The sequence below is a fragment of the Triplophysa dalaica genome, chromosome 20 (assembly GCF_015846415.1).
Source record: "Triplophysa dalaica isolate WHDGS20190420 chromosome 20, ASM1584641v1, whole genome shotgun sequence".
Classification (NCBI taxonomy): domain Eukaryota; kingdom Metazoa; phylum Chordata; class Actinopteri; order Cypriniformes; family Nemacheilidae; genus Triplophysa; species Triplophysa dalaica.
In genome coordinates this window covers 5,342,669-5,362,717 of record NC_079561.1, presented here as the reverse complement: position 1 = coordinate 5,362,717, position 20,049 = coordinate 5,342,669, and the positions used below count along the sequence as shown (strand labels likewise).

The 20,049-nt window shown below is 37.2% G+C and overlaps 1 protein-coding gene across 1 annotated transcript in view; it reads right to left on the bottom strand.

Annotated features, from left to right (window-relative positions):
• Positions 1-10: 10 nt before the first annotated feature.
• syt6a (synaptotagmin VIa) overlaps positions 11-20,049 on the bottom strand; it is a 42,102-nt gene continuing 22,063 nt past the window's right edge. The window contains exons 2-7 of the mRNA XM_056733249.1: positions 13,382-13,766; positions 10,876-11,434; positions 5,703-5,823; positions 4,749-4,920; positions 2,753-2,903; positions 11-2,365 (exon numbers count right to left, since the gene is read on the bottom strand). Of these exons, the coding sequence (XP_056589227.1) occupies positions 2,294-2,365; positions 2,753-2,903; positions 4,749-4,920; positions 5,703-5,823; positions 10,876-11,434; positions 13,382-13,766 (1,460 nt within the window). The 3' untranslated portion in view covers positions 11-2,293. The remainder of the gene's footprint in view (positions 2,366-2,752; positions 2,904-4,748; positions 4,921-5,702; positions 5,824-10,875; positions 11,435-13,381; positions 13,767-20,049) is intronic.

The window sequence follows — 20,049 nt, the reverse complement described above, 5'->3', positions numbered from 1 at the left end:
AAGTCTATGCTTGAAATGACTGAACCAACAATTTATTTTGGCATTTTTGAAATACAAGAACCTCTTCAAACGTTACAAGTTATTTTACAAGTACAAATGATCAATACAAAATTAGAAAGTTATTAGATTCACAAGGGAGCAGAAACAGGTTGTTAAAACACAGCACACAAGAGTTAGTGATGAGGTAAATAAACAATTTGTATATTATCTATACCTTCATTTACATTCACGTACAGAAACACACTCTATATTGTCTGAGTATTACAACATATTCATATTGTAAAAACAGGTAAGACCAAATAAGTTGTACTTTGTCACAACCATTTTCTTAACAAGTTCACCGGTATTTTCGAAGATTCTGTTAAAATATGAAATCTGTTTTACTATATAGAAATATTTAAAACTCAATCTTATGATATGGAGGACATCTCCTAAACTAGCCCGACGTGTCATATATCTTTAAAGATATTTTAACACCACTAGCTGGATATTACAGAAAAGTCATTGTTCTAGAACCCACCATCTTTGAGCAGCAGGACTGCAACATCAATTGACAATAGAAGCCCTGCATAGAAGATTCACTCTTACAGGGCTCATCTCTCATGATTTAGTGACAATCATGTGCATTTGAATCGCCTGTTTTTATGCAATATTTAGCTATTTTTTTATGAAACAATGGAAAGATGTCCAGGATTTTGAGGGGAAGCTCTCATTAAATGCCATTTGTGTGCATTAAGATGTCATTTCTTTGAAACGTATTCAGTAGGTTTAAACTAAGAGTTTTATGTCCTTGAAGTTCTGATGAATAACCGTGTTAAACAAAAGAACCAGAATTCAGTAAATCAGATGAGCTCTACACCCCACTATAAATAATTTAAAATATTCTTCATCACAACGCAATGTAAATTTGTAAGTTGTTTAATAAATCTAAATAGTAGCAATGATTTTTTTTGCCTGCACCATAATGCATTATCCAGCCCTAAACAATACAAAAGTAATGCTTGCGCAAGATGACATCATTGTTTTTTTCCCTAAAAATGATCAATTATTTAAGACTTTTTCTTTATGCTGTATACTGGAGACAGACTGTACAATTTAAAGAGTTATTCTAGAAAAATGTATGTAAATATCTTAAACTTTTTTGATGTAAAGTGGACCCTGCTCTTGTCATATAGTGCAGAAAACTCATTTAAGCATTGCTTACACTAGACATTTTCCAGTGCAATGTACCAAAATGTGGAAACTTTTGACAGTCCAATTTAACTCACAATAAAATTACATGTCAAAAGATGTCAACTCGATAAGCTGTCAACATAAGATGGAAATGGAACGGCATGAAGCTTTAAAGAAGAATAGAATCTATTAAATGCAATGCTACTCAGATTCCCTTTCTTCACCTCTTTATGGCCGTTTCACAATTAACTCCTCCATGAAATGCCCAGTTTTGCACTCGTGGTGTCGCACATGAATATTAATGTAATCAAATATATTTGCTGTATATGGCTACATGTGAAGTGTTTGCAGCTATGAGCGTCTTTACATGTAAACCATCTTTGTTTTGCTAAGAATAAGGAATAGGAAAAGATCGTTGTGCGGAAATTCCATCTCTTTTTACACATTTAACATTTAAACAACATCTATAAACTTCTATTTTTTATATTCTTCAGGATATTTGTACCTTCACACACAGTTTTATTCATACAATGAAGGATAAAAAGGTTCCTATATCACATAACAAATCCTTTACTTTCTTTCGCATCACTTTCTTCTCCTCTCACTGCTCACACTGTCAAGCCCTTCGTTCCTCGAGATGGTTAGTCCTCCTTTCAAAATTTAAGATCTGAGCAAAGGCATTCACATGGACCTGCAGCATTGTGCGGAAACTTCTACAGCACGCAGACAGATTACAGAACACCACACTCACATTTCAAACGCTTCAGTCTGAAGGAAAATTCAAATGGGAGAAACACTTCTGCTGACTGTACCGAGCTATTCTAGGAATACAAAGTTTGCTTTGTAGAGTATTCTAGGTATAGAAGGTTGCACAACACCCCGATGGCTGACGGAAGATCATGTGGACTGGAACATTTTGAACATGAGGAACATCGGCAAAGACAGCAGGGACTGATCTTGGTTCAGTGTTTGGGAAGCATCTATAGCAACCCAAAGGGAAACGTGGATAGCAGAGTTTATTTCTCTCTCTCCCTCTCATTTCCTTGTACAGACACATAGACATCGGCGAGAGAGCGAAGATGGGTTTACATAGCCCGTGGGTTTTTACATCTGGCTCTGATCAAGGGCTGGCAGGAGGTTTGGGGGAGGGACAAGACCCCTGACTGTCAAAACTGGCCGTTCTGGTTTTCCACTGTAAGACAGGACACATAAACACAGAACATCGTATCGAAAAAAATCCCATAATCACTTCCAGCGCAAGAGGCCTGCTACAAAAAGTTCAGAATCGTTTGAATTTTTTATTATTAACTCTTGACCACAGGTCAGGTCAGAATGCTCATAATATTTCAGCACGTAAATGAGCTCTGACACATTCTTGCATTACTGGTGATACACAGCAATGAGGAAGTGACTAGATGGATGTTTACAAAGCGAGATTGGCGACTGGTCAGAAATAGATCTAGCAATGCAATTTGCATTTGAAATAAAGTCTGTTTCAGAACGTCATTATATAGGCCCCTCAGCAATATTTCTGCTCAATATTTGCAGTTTTCATTTTCACACTTCAATGGTTACTTACCTCTTTTTCAGATTTCTTGGACTCCAGCAGGGGGTGCCAGTGTGCAATGGGTTTACGAGGGTATGCCAGCATCTCGTTCCAGTGGTCCCTACCCAACCCTTCAGCACCACACCCCAAACGGCACACACCAATAATCTCATTATGGCCCACCCTGAACAACAACAAAAATAGAAAGAACGAAAGGATGACAATCTGATTTAATCTCACAATTTATGAAATGAATATGCTTTTGCCATAGCATCCACACGGTTCAATGTTGTTCTCCGTTTCTTTGTAGTTTAAAGGGATGTTTCATCTAAAAATGATAAAAACATTTATAAGCAAAGAGATGTGAGTCAATGGCGTTTGAGCTCTGTCTGCGTTTCATTGGTTGAATGCCTTGAATGAATACACCCTTGACTGGAAGGAGTCAATTGAGTCAAAAGGAGACATACTTCATGGTCCAATATTCTCTGTGTTACAACAATGCATATGCAGAAGTTACTGAACTTTTCTGAAAAATAAAGGTAATGACCTGATTTAAAAGTAAATAATGCCAAAACATTTAAATCTTTGTTTGAAACATTTAATCACATCAATTAAATTAGTTAATCCAGATAGATTTTATTAGACGACTCAAACTAGACTAAAACCATCCAAATGGGGATGACCAAAACTAAATAGCATTCTAGTCAAATTACTACAGCTAAATCAAAGTTTGCTGTCAAAATTGACAATAGTCTTAATTCTAATTTCAGTTAAGCCTTAAAATGTTAAAATTCTTTATTAAGTTGTATGGGCAACAAGACAAATTACTTAAATTGTTAATATTTTGTAAATAAATGTTTAATTTTGTCGAAAACATCGAGATGAGAAATCGTGAGCTGAGTGTATCATTACACCCCTTTAGACTTCCACAGTAGGAAGAAATAAATGGTGGTCAAAGGTGCCTGAGAACTAAATTCTTCAAAATATCTGATTATGTATTAAACAGAACAAAAACTTTGGTAGTGGATGATGTCCAAGAACTGAAAATTACTAAAATTCTTCCAAATATCTTTCTCTGTTTTCATTGGACCAAAGAAATTTTGTAGTTCTATTGTTATGTTGATTATTTACACATTTATTTTACTATGTATTTCAATTTTATTGTTTTATTATAGTTTACATTGACTTATTATTTATTTTTAATTAACAATTATAGTGCCTTAACTTATTTAAGTCTATTTCTGAGGTCTGTCAAATATTAAGATCAATGCTTTATTTGATCTAAGTTAATTTAAATCTTTTAAAAGTTTTAGTAAACTATAATAACCCTGGTTCACATAGTATTTCTATCCTTAATGGGCTTTGATGAAGGACTACATGGCCGAATCATTTCCTTTCAGTGTGTTGATGCTTCATATTGTGTGATATGTGCAAACGTATATTTGCATGTTTATAATTCAGAGAGACGAGATAGCAAAAGCGCCATAGGAAAGACATATCAAGATACATTTATGTCTCTGACACTGAACTTTAGATGAGTCCTTTGTATGAACCCACAAAAGAGAATTGTGAAACACCAGCTCCTGGCATGTCATCCAAAGCTGTGTTTGTTCTTAATACCACAAACTGATTCACTGCTTGAGACTGCTGAGTATAATACATGCACATTGCCCTTCTCCCAGTGACCCACCTGTAGAGAGGTGAGGAGTGAATGTTCTGACACCTGACCTTTTCCTCTAGCTATTTAAAAGCACACTTCACCTTAAAGTTAACATTTATACTCATCCTAGATTATTCCAAACCCATATTATTTTCTTTCTTTAGAGGAACACTAAAGGATGTGTTCTTTTTATTACGATGCATTTTATACAGTGGCGCATGTCTTTGATTTATGGAAAACTACACAAATTATGTTGAATGGATTGAGGTTCATGCACAAATACAGTATGATATGTGATCTCTTGCATGCTGTGTTATATTTACAAAGATTAAAAATGATACATAAAACAAAGGAAGTTGTGTAACATACAGATCATAGTCCATGACGGAGATGTGTAAGCTGACTTGGTCCATACTCTCAGGAGGGATGTCAAAGATAATGGCCTCATTATATGTAGGGTTCAGGGTGTTTTTCTTTGTTGTAGTCTTCTTCTTTTTCAGACGCCTCCCATCACAAATGAGGGACACTTTCACATAGGGATCTGTTTAGACAAAACACTGGTATCAGTTCAGTTATATCGATTATTTCTAATTTGCAGACTAAATGTTTTTCTTTTTTTTAATTCTTATTTTGTCCTCGCAAATATTAAATATAAATGGATTAATCCTCTAACAATGGTTTAAAATGAAATTTTAAAATATATTAAATGAATGCTGAATATCTTCATTGATCCCAGTTAATGCTCAGTGTGAATGGAAGGCGGGTGAGATTCAGTGTTTTAATAAAATGACTTGAGAGTCGATCCAGGGCTGCAATCCGATTTCCATCCTTCCCCATCATTGCACAATTTGTCTGATCTATTATGTCTGTACATTACAAAGCCATAAACCACTTCCAGCTCGGGTGGAACAAATCAGTTGAGAAGTACTTGTTCTGACACCAAATTTGCTTGAGGCAATTCTTAATAGATATTATCCAGCGCATGCGAATTCAATTTCACCGCAAATGAAAAACGTTTACAGACCGGATAAAAGTAAAAATGTCGGGTGTATGAAATATTATTAACGAGAAACCGTGACAGTATTTTGGTATTGGAGCTTAAAATTGTCTCTTGCATCACATCACAAGTCTTTTTGCCTAAAACTATCAGCGATGCTGTTGATACAAAGGAATCAGGTTAGTAACTATCTTTTTTCCAGAGGCATCTTTTCATGCCCTGTGAATGAACTATAAATTGCACCAGAGACCATTGCCCCAATATTTCCACGCTCAGGGCTGTATTCAGATGCTTCATGGCAGTAAAATGAGTGACAGAAAATCTACCTGAGTATCCTGTGATGTCCATTGCCTTAAGGTTCCTGCACTTGATGACCGTGAGTGTTAGTCTGCCTGCTGTAGGCAGATAGCAGAGCGAGAACATGATCTCCCCAAGATCTACACTTTCCTGTAAGACACACATACACACACACACACAGAGAAAGTCATTGTAACAACATAAAACATTGGCCAGCATTACTATATACTTCACCTTCTTCTCAGTGAGATTACAGAGGTAAATAACTGTAATGGAGTAAAGTTTCAGAGACAGGTACAAATTCCACAAACAAAACCGTTCAAAAGTTTAGGATCACATTCCTTTTTCATGTCTTTAGATAATGTGATGGTGAGAATTATCTTGTGACTAAAGAAATGACGAAACTTGGGAAGAGCGGGGACAAAAGTAACGCACGACGAAAGTAACATAGTGATTTACTCAGAGCCCTGACTACATTTGAATTCCAAGCTTTGACGTCACGCTCAGCACGCAACCTTGTTGCCGAATATCACGTGATTTCGTCATCGTTTCCCACAGTTAGGTCCGGAAAACATTTTTCGAGCACGGAAAGTAAATTTCTGAAGCTGTGCTTTTTCTCTAATTACAAGTTGTGTCTCTCGTTTCATTTGTCACAGTAATGATCAATCTACAGGTGATTTAGTGCTGAAAATTGCCTGTCAGAGTTTTTCATTATAAAAGTAAATCGGATTTAAATGTCAGGAGTTACACTTGTTACTTTTGTCCCTTTACTAATGTAATTAGATTATGCTGATTTCATTTTTATATTGTTCATAGTGTTAAGACGTTTTATAAAATGCATTGTAATTGCCAATCATAAAATATTTGAAACTATTTAAGTTTGTAGTATCAGGTTCTTTTTTAAACGTGTGATAAAATTTTAAATGAAATGTAATTTTATACTTTTTTCAAAAGATAAAAGACATGAAGTGTTTGCAGTTACATATTAACAAGGTCAAAGTCAGTTAAATGAATAAAAACCAAAGTAGCACAAAAAATCAATCTATATTGCTGTGTTACTTTTGACCCACCTGTGTGTTACTTTCGTCACCTACTGATGGGGTCGAAAGTAACAATGTGCAACTTATCTTGAAAAGTCATTCGACATTTGAACAAAATACCACCTGGTATTGCTAGAGCACACCTTTGAGTTACGGACCACAGCAAAAATAATTCTCTTTCTGAAAAACTGAAAGATTTTACTTTCGTCCCCGCTCTCCCAAATGTTTCCTTTTAGTGTCTTCAAGGTAGCTACAGTACAATTTGCCATGAATTTGTGAAACAGCCATTTTTCACCCTGAGATGCTTTTGAAACAATATCATCCATCAATGCTGGGCATTTTCCACATTGTCAAGTCCAAATCATCCATTTTATAAACTTCTTTAGTAAACAAAATATTTAAATATAAATATGTATTTTTGTGCACATAAATAATTTCGAATATATACAGTAAGCATATGTATGAGCTATACCTAGAAAAATGGAGCAAGAAAAAAATTGTTGTGAAAAGATAAGCGAGACATTTAAGATTCTACACAAATTCTAGATCATTAACATATTGCCCTCTGGCTCCCATTGAAGCTTAGCAGAGTTGTGCTGGATGGGAGACCTTCAGATTTCTACTGATGCCTGTGGTCTGTAAGACCTAATGTCCCGACAGTGAAATGCCTGCTGTCATTAAAGGGTATTCAGTACAAATGGACATTCTGAAATACATCTTAACCTTTTTAAACTTTTAGGCATTTATTATACTTTAAGCGCCATGAAAAAATCCTTGCATTTCCATCAACAAGACGCTGACTTCATAAATGATAGAACTGTTTTTCTGCCAAGCTATGAATCACCGACCTTGATTGCATGATTCATACCAAATCACACTGGCTTCCTGCACTGCAACATTAGTGTCAATAGAATATTAGTAATCTTTTATGTTTGTGTCTGCACAATGGATGAAAAAATATATATTACGTCAAGGATGTCTGTCAGTTTGCCATCATTTCCCAGATATGCTAAAGCCTAGTAAGTATTGTGAGCAATTATTCATTATTTGAGGATGTGGGTTGGCATTTGTACTGTGAAGGCTGGGTTTAATAAGCCTATGACTCAATATGGAGGTCTAAAGGAGTGCTGTTCGGACATAAATAGCAACGGTGACCAATTAGCTGTTAGGATTCTCTAAGTCGTGCTCTTCTCCTGGACAGCACTATAGCAACCCGTTAATTAAACGTCAGCTCTGCTAAACATTTCTGCCTTTCCGTCAGGGTTAAGCTGTTGCACGGGGTCTATCATTTTCTCACAGCTAAGTCTAAATTTTAAAGCTGAAAGATGTAACTTTTGCCACTATATCGCCATCTTTTTTTTTATAAATAAAATTCCAAGTTACTTTATGCACTTACCGCCTTCATTTAAAACCCAGCACGATATCTAAACTTAAACGACTTTAATGTTTACTTTAAAAAGACCTAAAACTGAAAGCTGCAGCTAACAGTGGCAACATTATCAAGAGATGAGAGTAATTTATTAGCGTCCAAACTTTGCCCTCTTTCAGGAAAAGTTTTTTTGGTGCTGGAGTTTATCATCAACAGTATTACTTGTGGTGTAAATACGAGTCCCTTTAAATGAGCTCAGTAAGCCTCCATCTGATGGACATATCCCTCGACTCCACTACTTGTGGCTTAATGTCTCTCTAAGGTGATTATTTGCAGGTTGCGCTTCAGTATTTCACAGCAGAGACTTTTTGAAGTGGATTGACGGATGGGCGCAGTATCAGACTTGCCAGTAGAACAGCTGTTAGTGATAATGGAAGTTATGAAAGAAATTTGTGTCCTGTAATAGGAGGACTTAAAGATATGTGATTTTTTGTCTGTTTTCCGTTGATTTAAATTATGCGAATGTTGTTCAAGTTATGTGTGATTAAAAAAAGCAATAAACATATTTAAAAAAAGTTATAAAGCTGAAGGTAAACGAATAACAAAGTTGTTGGCTTAGAAAAAGTCGACTCTGAATCATGCAAACGAGTCGTGCCCTTGTCCGATTCGCGAACGTCCGCTGATTTACGTCGCTATATATAGTCGCCGCCTACATTTTGTTAGGACTGCTCACGAAAACTTCACTTTTCTCCCCCAATCACTGTAGCTTGTGAGCCTCGTTCGTAGCAGACCAATCACAGCAGACTAGACCATCTGACCAATCAAATCAGAGAATGCTGGCGGAAATGAGGGGATTAGACGGATGATTCCCCGAACGAATCATTCGAGAGTCAGTAAAGATGTAAGGTAAGAATAACTGCCTATAACAAAATAATAGTGTTTTTACACCTTGTATGTACGTATACTTGTTGTTTGACATTCCATAAACCAAAATAGGACCTTCAAATTCAAGGAATATTAACTCTTTAACAAATATCGGCTTGTAAAAAGAAACACTAAAGAATATATTTTGAAGAATGTAGGAAAGCAAACCATTCTGGGGCACTTTTGACTACCGTTGTCATTTTTACTATGGTCGTCAATGGTTGTCTAGAACTGTTTGGTTACAAGAGAACTTCCAAATTTTTTTATGTGTTCATCAGAACAAAGAAATTTATACAGGTTTGGAATAACTCGAGGGTGAACCTTTTTTTTGGGTGAACTGTCCCTTTAATTGTTACGACCAACCATGGCCAATAGGGAAACAACAAACAATTCTAATATACCCTTAGGGTGTGCTTAAAATTATTGAAAAACCATTATACTAACCTTAATCTCTATAATCAAATTCCAGATGACCAGCGATTCATTTTTTATAATTTATTAAAATACTGATGTCTGAGAATCTATGAACCTAGAAACTGTTGTGTACACTGTGAGTTTATAAAAGTTCACTTAAATGTGTGATATGAATTAAAAGTGCTCATTAATAGCCGCCTCATTTGAAATGAGTGGAGTCTTGTACCTAGAAAGGGTACTCCGTATGTCAGGACTTATAAAGAATGTCCGATGTGAAAGCATTTTTTATTCTCTGAAAAGCCCAAATTGACCAAATTTGTCTGATTTAGTGACTAAATGAGTTCAAATGTGCTTTTATGTCTGACAGTGTTTCCTGTAACATGTTTGGTGGCTGCTGGCATCAATCTAACATTATCAGTTCTGAGAAGTCGCAGCTTAGTTTCAAATTGAAATTGCCTGCCAAGTGCAATAAAAGTTCAAATGCGAAGCCGGCTTCCAGCCCTAAGAGCAATAAGCACAGGTTTATTGAATTGGTCCTTCGTAAATAGCTTTAGACCCAGCAAAAAAACGCCATTGTCAACTGACCTCAGATGACCTCAAGACCTATTTTGGAGGTAAAGCAATATTGTGGACTTGAAGCATCCTTTGATTGGCACCAGCGCTTATTAGTCCCCATTACGGAAAAAAGCAATTACTTTTCTGTCACAATAGAACCTGTGTCAGTCAAGCTCATGTGTGAATTATCAACTCATCTCTGTGTTAATGAGGCTAAATCACGGAGCGCTCATTCATTTGGCTTCCTTACTCTTTGGCAGGTGTATAACATTATATTGTGACTGCACTTAAACAGACTGATAACTCAACAAGCAATTCATGTAGCTCAGCAAGCACCGATAAAGCTAATGGCATTGTTGTTTCGAATAAAGTTCAATGGATTTTCTTATCAGCACCTAACACAAAGTATCTGACCAGTGCAAAATCAAGAGCCCTTGCTGGGGTTTCATTAAAATCTCCTTTTTCTTACCAGGCAAGCTTAAATTATGCGTCGGGAACGCACAATGTTTATCGACCTTAAAGATTGTTTAAAAATACAACTCATGTCATCATTTTTTCACCCTCATGTTGTTTAAAACCTGTATATGACTATTTACTCTGTGGAACACATAAGAAAATCTTTTGAGAAATGTCTCAGTGGTTCTGTGTCCATACAATGGAAGTCAATGTGGACCACTGTTGTTTGGGTACCAACATACTTCAAAATATATTTTTTTGTGTTCTGCAGAAGAAAGAATTCATACAGGTTTGGAATGACATCGGGGCGAATAAATGATAGGATTTACATCTTTTGGGTGATCTCTTTAACGCAAGAAGAGTGGTTGTATTTCCACATCCATGAGCGTAATAAACTACTATCACAACACATTAAACAAAGAGAAAACACCAAGATATTCTTACAGAGGTAGCATACTGAATGTCTTTCCAGATGGAGGTCTCCCTGGAGAGATCAGACGCTTCAAACAGATTGTCCAGTATGACCTCTCCGATCATATCGTGCCGTGAGAATCGGTCAAAGTCAAAAACGCTCAGATGGAGCTTCCTGGCTGGCAGCTCGTCGTAGGGCACGGGAAACTGGAAAGACTCGTCGAATGTGGGGTTGAGCGTTTTACGATGGACTCGCGTCTGGAATTTCTGCTGCCTGTCAGGCAGTAGGTAGATCTTCACGTAGGGATCGGAGCTGCCACAAAGATCCTTGGCTGGTAGATCGAAGGCCTTGAGTATGTTAACCAGCAACATCTCGTTCTCGTAGTCGTAACGGAGAGAAAAATTGATCTTCCCGCAGTTTTTGCCACTTTCGCCGTTGCTGGAGTCTTCGTTCTTGGTGCCCATCTGCTTGTAGAGTTCGGGATTTATGCGGCCGATGCTGGTTGGCTGTTCATCTACGTAGTAGTCGTCCCCAAGGTCCAGACTGCTTACCTGCATCTGACGGGGGAGGTGACGTTTGAAGGAACTGTGTCTGGAGTAAATCAGAGACAGAGAGTTTGGAGAAAGTAGGATTAGAGCACAGAACTTGGTATAAGGTCTAAATGTACAGGTTCAGAGGACATTGATTGGATATTAATTATATCATTTTTGATATTTCAGTATTTCATTATTTATTTTGAAACATGTGTCAGCTGTCTTTTTTAAATTAAGCTTTATAAAAATGTTTGAAATGCCACTTCCAAAAATCTGCTTTTTAGGAAACTCATGTACACAAAGTTTATAGGTTTGCAGGCTGTTAGCTTATGAGGAAAAACATTTTTACTTCCAAAGTTTGCAAGATTCATGCCTCAATCAGGATATATACAGAAATCATGGAGCTAAATATTATACTTTTTAAGACCTTTTTAAGACCCTTGTCACCAGGTAAATTGGTGACACTTTAACTTAGTATACTAATTGTATATACTGATATAGTATATTATATACTAATTGTAAGATAGCTAAACAAAACAGTCTTAGCTTGTGATAACTCCTTATTAATGCAACATAATTCAGAAGGATGAGAACAAAGCCCCAGAGAATTGAGTGACTAACCCAATGCCAGGTTTATTAAAATGTTTAACAAGGCTACGCTAGTTGCCTTCCAACACAGAACCGTACGCCTCACGGTTATTCCAAGAGCCAGCCCTCAGCCATGGTTCCGACTCCTCATCCTCCAACCATTTGCACAACCGGGTGTTAATGGACCTCCCACTATTCGACTACACAAGGATTAAATTCAGGCAACTTCCACATATGACCTCTTTGGACAAATATGACAAGATGATACAAAATGTAATACCTTGGAAATATACCTTTAATAAAAAACATTTAGAGCTCAAACCCCAGGAAGTCCACCTCCACTGCATGCCATGAAGAAACATTAATGCTTGTCGGATTATAGTCTTATGTAACAGTCTCCCTCAATGGAAGCCTTAGTACTACAGTGTATAGTCTTGCAATTAATTCAACCACATTTGACTTAATTTTAATAAAACCAAGCTTTCCCTGTTCCAGCTGAGCTGTTAATAACCTGAAATCTGTAAAAAGGGCTTCAAGAGCAGCAAAATACTGAAACTAAATTAGACAGTACTCCTTAATAGGCAAACATGACATGACAAAGACTTAATTTCAAGCGTACAAGTACTGCACCATAATTAAGTGATCTGGAAATATCGCCAATAATCAAGTATGCATGAGCGACACTTCAGTTCAATCCAGGGACTATGGAACAGTTAAACATTAAACACGCACCCTGAAGTGACACAGAAATAATTAAAGGTATAAAAGAACAAAGTAGCCCAAGATGAAAGAATTCAATACCCTCTAAATATCATGCACCATCAGCAATATACTATTCTAATTTTCAACGTGTAAATGTTTCTCTTGCTGCTTGGAAATGTTGCTGGGAGACTCGGGAATGGATGAGTTGCATATGATTAATGATGTCTTCAGAGAGGCATTTTTTAATGGAAAATCACAGTCTTACACATTCACCTTGCACATACCCAAATCTGCAGGAAAGCTGATCTGACTGTAAATGAGTTAGGACTATATGTGTGTATTCATTCAGAGATGTTTGGCTTGGTCTGCTTTGCTTTCAAGTGTATACCTCTGGATGAGACTGATAGGAATGAAATGCAAAAATAGTGGGGTCCAAAAGTTGAAAAAATCACTGAAAAACAAAAGTTGATCTGGAATATAACAGACAAAGAGGATTACAAATTTATAGAAGTCCATGCGATCTCAAACGAATGCAACTAAAGAAAAATCAAGCCTTTTGAACACAAAGAAACTATTCTAATTTTCCCCCACTGAATATGACTGCAGGCACAACCTGTCCCTCAAGCGTTAGAAACCTACTCAAATATGTATAAAAACAACCTTGTTGACTTCATACATGTGCGGTGTGTTCCGAGAGACTTTTTAAATCTGTTACCTGGTGGATGATGCCGGCTCGGTGGTTTGTCTCTGCATACGCTGTGTTCGGCGCAGAAAGTGTTCCCTCATAGAGAGCTGCACCTCAGCGGGGATGTCAGGAGATGTTTGGCTTATTTTAACGGCTGCCTCCAGGAAGCCCATCGATGCCAAAGGATATTTTTCCTTCTCAGTCGCCATAGCGACCTTGGAATGATGAGGACTCGGCAGAAGAGACGGTTGCTGAAACGAGGGGCAGTCGTCGGTGGCGAGGGCCGCAGAACTTGATGAGAGCGATTTTTTCCTCCAAGGAACCCAACAGAGCTTCCAGGAGACAAGTGTGGAAAGTAACAGCAGCGCCAAACCACACGTTATTATCACACCGATGGGAAGGCCTGTAGTGATGTCTAAAGTGGAACGGAAGTAATGGGACGCACAAGATGGACAAACAGATGGCCACAACATAGAGAAAGACAGAAGGAAAAGTGCATTAGGTCCAAGAAGAGTTAAATGAGTAAAGATCTTATTTTTTACACTATTTTGTATGATGTAAATGTACATGGTCCAGTCCGTACAGAAGCACTTAATGTTTTTTAACAGCAACACCAATAGAATATTTAGATCTGAATGTAAGTATTGAATTAATATCTTAAACAGAAAGTGTTATGGACCTGTGTTGTTAAAGGGACAATTCACCCAAAATGATTCTGTTATCATTTACTCATCCTCAACTTCTTCTAAATCTGTATAAGGAAAATAGGGGAAATATACAGGAATGTATTCATGATTTGCTTTTGACATTTCTTTGTTCTGTAGAACACAAAAGAAGAATGTAGAAAAGTAAACATTTCTGGAGCACTTTTGACTACCATTGTCCATTTTCCTGCCATGGTAGTAAATGGTGGCCAAGAAGTGTTTGGCTACAAGCATTCTTCCAAATATCTTTCTCTGTGTTTATCAGAACAAAGACGTTTATACAGATTTGGAAAACTTTGAGGGTGAGGAAATGACAGAATTTTTTATTTCTGTCAGGCCACTATCGTCAAATATTTAACAATAGCATATATTTAAGGTTGACGAATTTAAACTGTTCTGGGCAAACTCTCCGCCTGTCCATACAGCCTTGCATGGACAGAGTGGTTGCGCAGGAATACATGTCACCCCACCTGGGGAACCAGAATGGTTCATGATGCCTAACAGGATTAAATTAAATGATCCGACAGATACAGCCAGATATGGAGGAGATGGGGATGGAGGTGGGTTTTGAGCGCCGCACGATTATGCAGCTGATAAGGAGCAAAGAAAGGCAATTTAAATAGGACGCAGTCTAATGTGTGTTGTATGACTATTGTTTAACGTTGATTGGCTGCACCTGATGTAATCGGCTGAAGCAAGCTTGACTCACGTGACCTGCCAGAACTGATGCTACGCTTGATTTTTGGGTCAATTGTCCCCTTAAATTTTTTACAAAATGAACTATACAGGAGACCGGGGCAAGTTGTCACATACGAAAGGTGTAAAAAATTGAACAATTTGTAAACATACAAATTGTGTGTTTACAGTAGCAGTGGTTGTCGAAAAAAATCCCTGTTAAAGTAACATTTTTGTTGGTTATATCCAACCTTAAACCAAAATATATATAGTATAATTTCATTGCTAGCTGTTAGCTAATCGAATTCAACGCAATACAACCACACTGTCATATATTCAAGTAACCACGTACGGGTCAAAATATTCTTTCTGGGTATTTAGAGTGGGAAAAAATACAGTATAGATGTTAAGGTATGCTTGTATTACATAAACAGCCAACTGGGAGAAACGTTGAAGAGGTAAAAAGTGTGACAACTAGCCCCAGCCTCTCCACTCTCACTTACAGTGCGTTTAAACCACCACTGTCAAGAGCGTCAAAGTAGCCGGAAGTCATTCATTTTCAATGTGAGATCTTGCCCGTCGAGGGCATCGAGGAGAGTTGAAATCAGGTCAACTTTATGGTAATGAGCTAGGACGCGGTTTGGCGACAACCAATCGGAATGAAGAAGTCCACCGCTTGAGAGGATTCCAGACAACGCAGCCCTGTAAGCTTTGGTCTACATTAGGGCCCCAACAAATCTTTCTACAACGTTGTTGACGGGCGGCCAGAGTGATTTTCGACCCTCTCGACGGTGGCAGTGTGATTGCACAGTTAGCTATAAAACTTTTCAGTTTACTAACAGCAACCCTGTGTAAATCACAGACTGTTTGTGTCCCTGCATTTGCTAAACCATAAAATGAACTGACATCATGCACACACAATCATACAGCGCAGAAATGACGAAATGTAATTAAAGTTATCACGGATATGGTGTCACCACAGGGCTATAATGTATTTCCGAGAGAACAATGCTAGCGGAAGACGCTACAGCCGTATCAAGGGCTCTCACGGAGAAGCATTCCACCCATGAATGACTCTCGTGCGTGTAAGCGGAAGGGAAGCTCAATCTCATTGCTTCACGATTACACAGAATTTGCTTGCGGTTGAACAAATGGATTGAAGAAGCTCCAGGACTGCCGACAAGTACCATGTAAACATTAATTTAAAATAAGAATTGAGGGGATAGAGAGAGAGAGAGAGAGAGAGAGAGAAAGAGAGAGAGAAGCTTTATAGAAATATAGTTTTTGCAGATTAGGATGCAATACTATTAAAAAATTCATTTTTTATTGTTTTACCACAGTAGTTTTTGCACATTTAAAAATATAGATTATGTGTTTTCCTCAAGTGATAGTATGAATTCTCTCCACCCATGGCTTTGACTGGTCTGATTTATTGGAAATAATGCATGCCATGATCTCCCTAGGCTCCACAGAAGTGCAGAATGTGTCCTTGCTCAAACGGAATATAAATCTCTACTGACAGTTCAAAGAGCTTGGGGTCAGATCTAGTTTTATTATTTATTTATTTGTTATTATTTATTTAATTTAGTATTCATACAGCTCTCATTCGTCAAAGCACTTCTTATTAATTGACGGTTTTAAACAAACAACATAATGTAAAGATAATACTCAAAGGTTCAATTCCACAAGGAAGAACAAATTAAAAAATGGACGGATTCGTTGCTGGAGCTGTTTAAATCTAGTCATGGCATTTCAAACTTGTCTGGTGTTTTAACGTCAGTGTGGTTTATGATACAGCCACATTTAGAAAGTTTAGTATAGACGTGTTTTTTCAGGACACATACACCTGGCCCGGTTAACTTCCGGTCCGTGTTTGTTTATTCGTCTAGCTTAATAGCAGACTATTTATATTTGAATCAGTGTGTATTATGGTAAATTCTTTTATTGTATAATTAATAATTGTATAAAAAAAAATGAATTTCACTATGTGTTCAATTTATTATTAAAACAATTTGTTGAATGGGCTGTATAACTTTGTCGCTTATAAGTTTGGCCAAGTAACAGTTCTTCTGCCGGTAATAACGGTGGTTCACGGTGCAAAAGGTTCTTCAGATTACAAAAAGGTAAGAAAGAGATGATTCTTTAAAGAACCTTTAACTGAATGGTTCTTTGTGTCTGTGTGGCAGCTTTGTGGATGTGCACCAGAACTTAAAGGGACAATTCACACAAAATTAAACATTCCAACAGTTATTCCAAACCTGTATAATATTTTATGATGTTCTATTGAACACAAATAAATATATGTGGAAGAATATTAGCAATTTTTAGTTCTGGGGCGACATTCATAACCATTGTAAAATCGTCAATGTCTCAGAACAGAAAATTGCTAACATTCATTTCAAATATCTTTCTCTGTGTTCATCGGATCATAGAAATTTATTCAGATTTGGAACAACTCAGAATCAAAATTTATTTGTGAACTGTCCTTTGAGTTTGAACCACAAAAGTGTGCATAAACAGTAATGTTTGTTAATGTTGTTGCTTCAAAACCGTCTATACTATAATACCTCCAGAAATGAGTATCAGTACCATGAATAAAGTTTGTGCTTTTCTAAAGTTTGTAACAATTTTCTATACCAAAAGCTTTATTTTTGCTGAACGTCAGTTTTTTACGTGAATACGCTGTCACGGTTTCCAAATTCTGTAAACTGCTTTCTCTGAAGTGTCCGTTTGAAAGGCTCAGGGTTTATCCAGGATGGGTATGAAATCCCTGGGATTTATGTGTGAAGAGGATTTTCACATTCACGGCCTGCCATAGCTTGTGTTTTATCATCTGAAATGATCCAGTAACAAATGTGTCTGTGTGTGTTGACGTTTGATCCATATCAAGACCGGTTAACACTCACAGCTGGACAGTGCTGATAATGTCAAGCTGATTTGGAGGAGGGATTAATCAATTAAATTGTATTTATTATTCCATGCCAGAAAATGTGTCGCATATACAGTGCCAAATTTTACTCCAAACATATTCAATGTGAATGTTTATGATACTGTGTGTACAGTCAGTTTACTGGACACGTATTATGATTTGTCTACGAGCAGCATAAAGTCAGGAGCAATAAGACGTGCAGCAGTGAAGAAATGTGAACACAGGGGTATTGTCTTCCACCCAGTGATATATGGGTAATTAATCCAAACTGTGTGACACTGTGACTCCCCGTAGACCTGGTTGCGAACCAGCATGATATTCGGCACAGCGCCGGTTATAATAGTCAGTTAATGAGCCGTGCACATAATGGTTCACAAATGCAATCAGTCAATCAACAGGAACTTCTCGGGGCAGAAAATCATTCTATTAGTTTAAGGCTATTTGTATAAGTTTAGATGAGAGAGAGCAAGTTTCTGCGTAGTATTCTGGTAATTGAAATGTTTATGGCTGATTAGATAATATGCATAGAATAATGTGCTGGTATTTAATTTTTCATATGCCACCTATTACCAACAGTATGACATTTAAAGCAATACTTCACCCCTAAAACAATTCTGTCATCATTTACTTATTTCAAACCTGAATGAATATCTTTTACAGAACACAAGAGAAGACTGAAACCCGATAACCGATATATCGGCAGATACCGATAATTTATTCTGCATCCCTAGTTTATAGTCCCCACTATGTATAAAAAACAAACAAATATGTGTGTGTACCCTAGTAAAAAAGCGTTTATTTCATACTAAGTGTAATTTAAATGTATTTTATTACTATTTAGACACAACATTTATTCATATTAAGACTGTGTTTAAATAAAAATGGGTTCTTATGTCACTAACGTTTGATAAGGATTTTATGATTTTTACGTAAAGTCAATCTTTCAATGCAAGATACTTAACGTGTACCTGAAGCATACTTGCAAGAGTTCCACTGTAGCTCAATAAAATTCACTTAAATGTATTTTTAGTTGGACTTCAGCACTATTTCTGCATTATTAAAGTATATTAAGTACAAAATTAGTCTTTCCAATTAAGCAGACTTTAAGTATACCAATTTATTATAAATAAAGATATTCAAAGATATAGCGGAAAAATATAATCAACATAAATATCCCTGAGTGCGCCTGATGTGTAAATCTCTGTTTTGTAGACGCGCTGCTCAATTTAAATCACAGAAATGGTCAGATTTTTTAATGGTTAATAATATCTTGTGTTCCGGATGGAACGGAGGAAAAATTTGGTGAAAACCTGTCATTCTAACTGAGTAACTGGACAGTTGCTTTGCCAGGAAATTTTCCCATTTTCATCACCCTAGTAGCGTTTAAAAACACAATTTATTATCTGCTTTTCAGGTGGTGGACGCAAAATATTTTCCCACACGCGCTCTCTGTCCGCTGGTGAAAGTGTGATTACCTGTGTATGTGCGTGCACATTTGGTCGGAACTCGATACAGAGAGCAGAGGAGAATTGTAAATGCGCGAACACGTAGAAACAGAAATGACATGCCGCCGTATAAATTAGATAAATAACATAATGCTGTTTTGTTGGTTTAATACGAAAAGAATGTATAGACATGGTATATAGAAAGGAAACTTGACTTCTCTTGTGATCTGACGCTCCATAAAAAATGTTATTAACTTGACCTTCAAGGGGGCGAGAAGTGCCGTTGGAGGTGCAGGACGCCCCCTAAGATAATGGTAGGGGAAACATTGAAGATTCGACTGTGAGATTGGTAGTCAGGCTCCTCCTCTCGAAGCATCAAATCTTCGACTATTCGGGATCACCCGTAGACACAGTGTTAATTTTCTGGTGAACTACCCCTTTAAATGGCCATCATCCCAAAAACCTACAATAATGATAAAATAAATGAAGACGGCTCCAGCATTTCATGCATATTAAATTCATTTCACACCTGCATTCCAACTTAAAGCGTCTCTTGGCGCTTTGTGAAATTTCAAGCCAAGTGCTGCAGGAGCAAACAGGAGAACATTCTGTCCTATGAGATAGCACATGAAAGGGGGACGGGAGCTGTTTATTTCCCTCCCTCCTCAGGCACAGGGTTCAACAGGGTTGGGCTGTGGCTAGAGCATACGATTAATATCAGGAGGCCTACAAATTCAATTTAGACTTGTTTTAAGACAGAGTCACGGCGCAAACAGGAGCCTGAGGGTTTTCCCTTCAAATGTCTTGTAATGTAACCTGGTTGCCATAGAAACCAAGCCATAAGATGCAACATGTGCCCTGTCAGCTCTAATCATCTAATCCCTGGCAAAAACAAAGAGCTTTGTTGCGAGCACAAAGGACATTTAGAGAACGGACATTAAATGT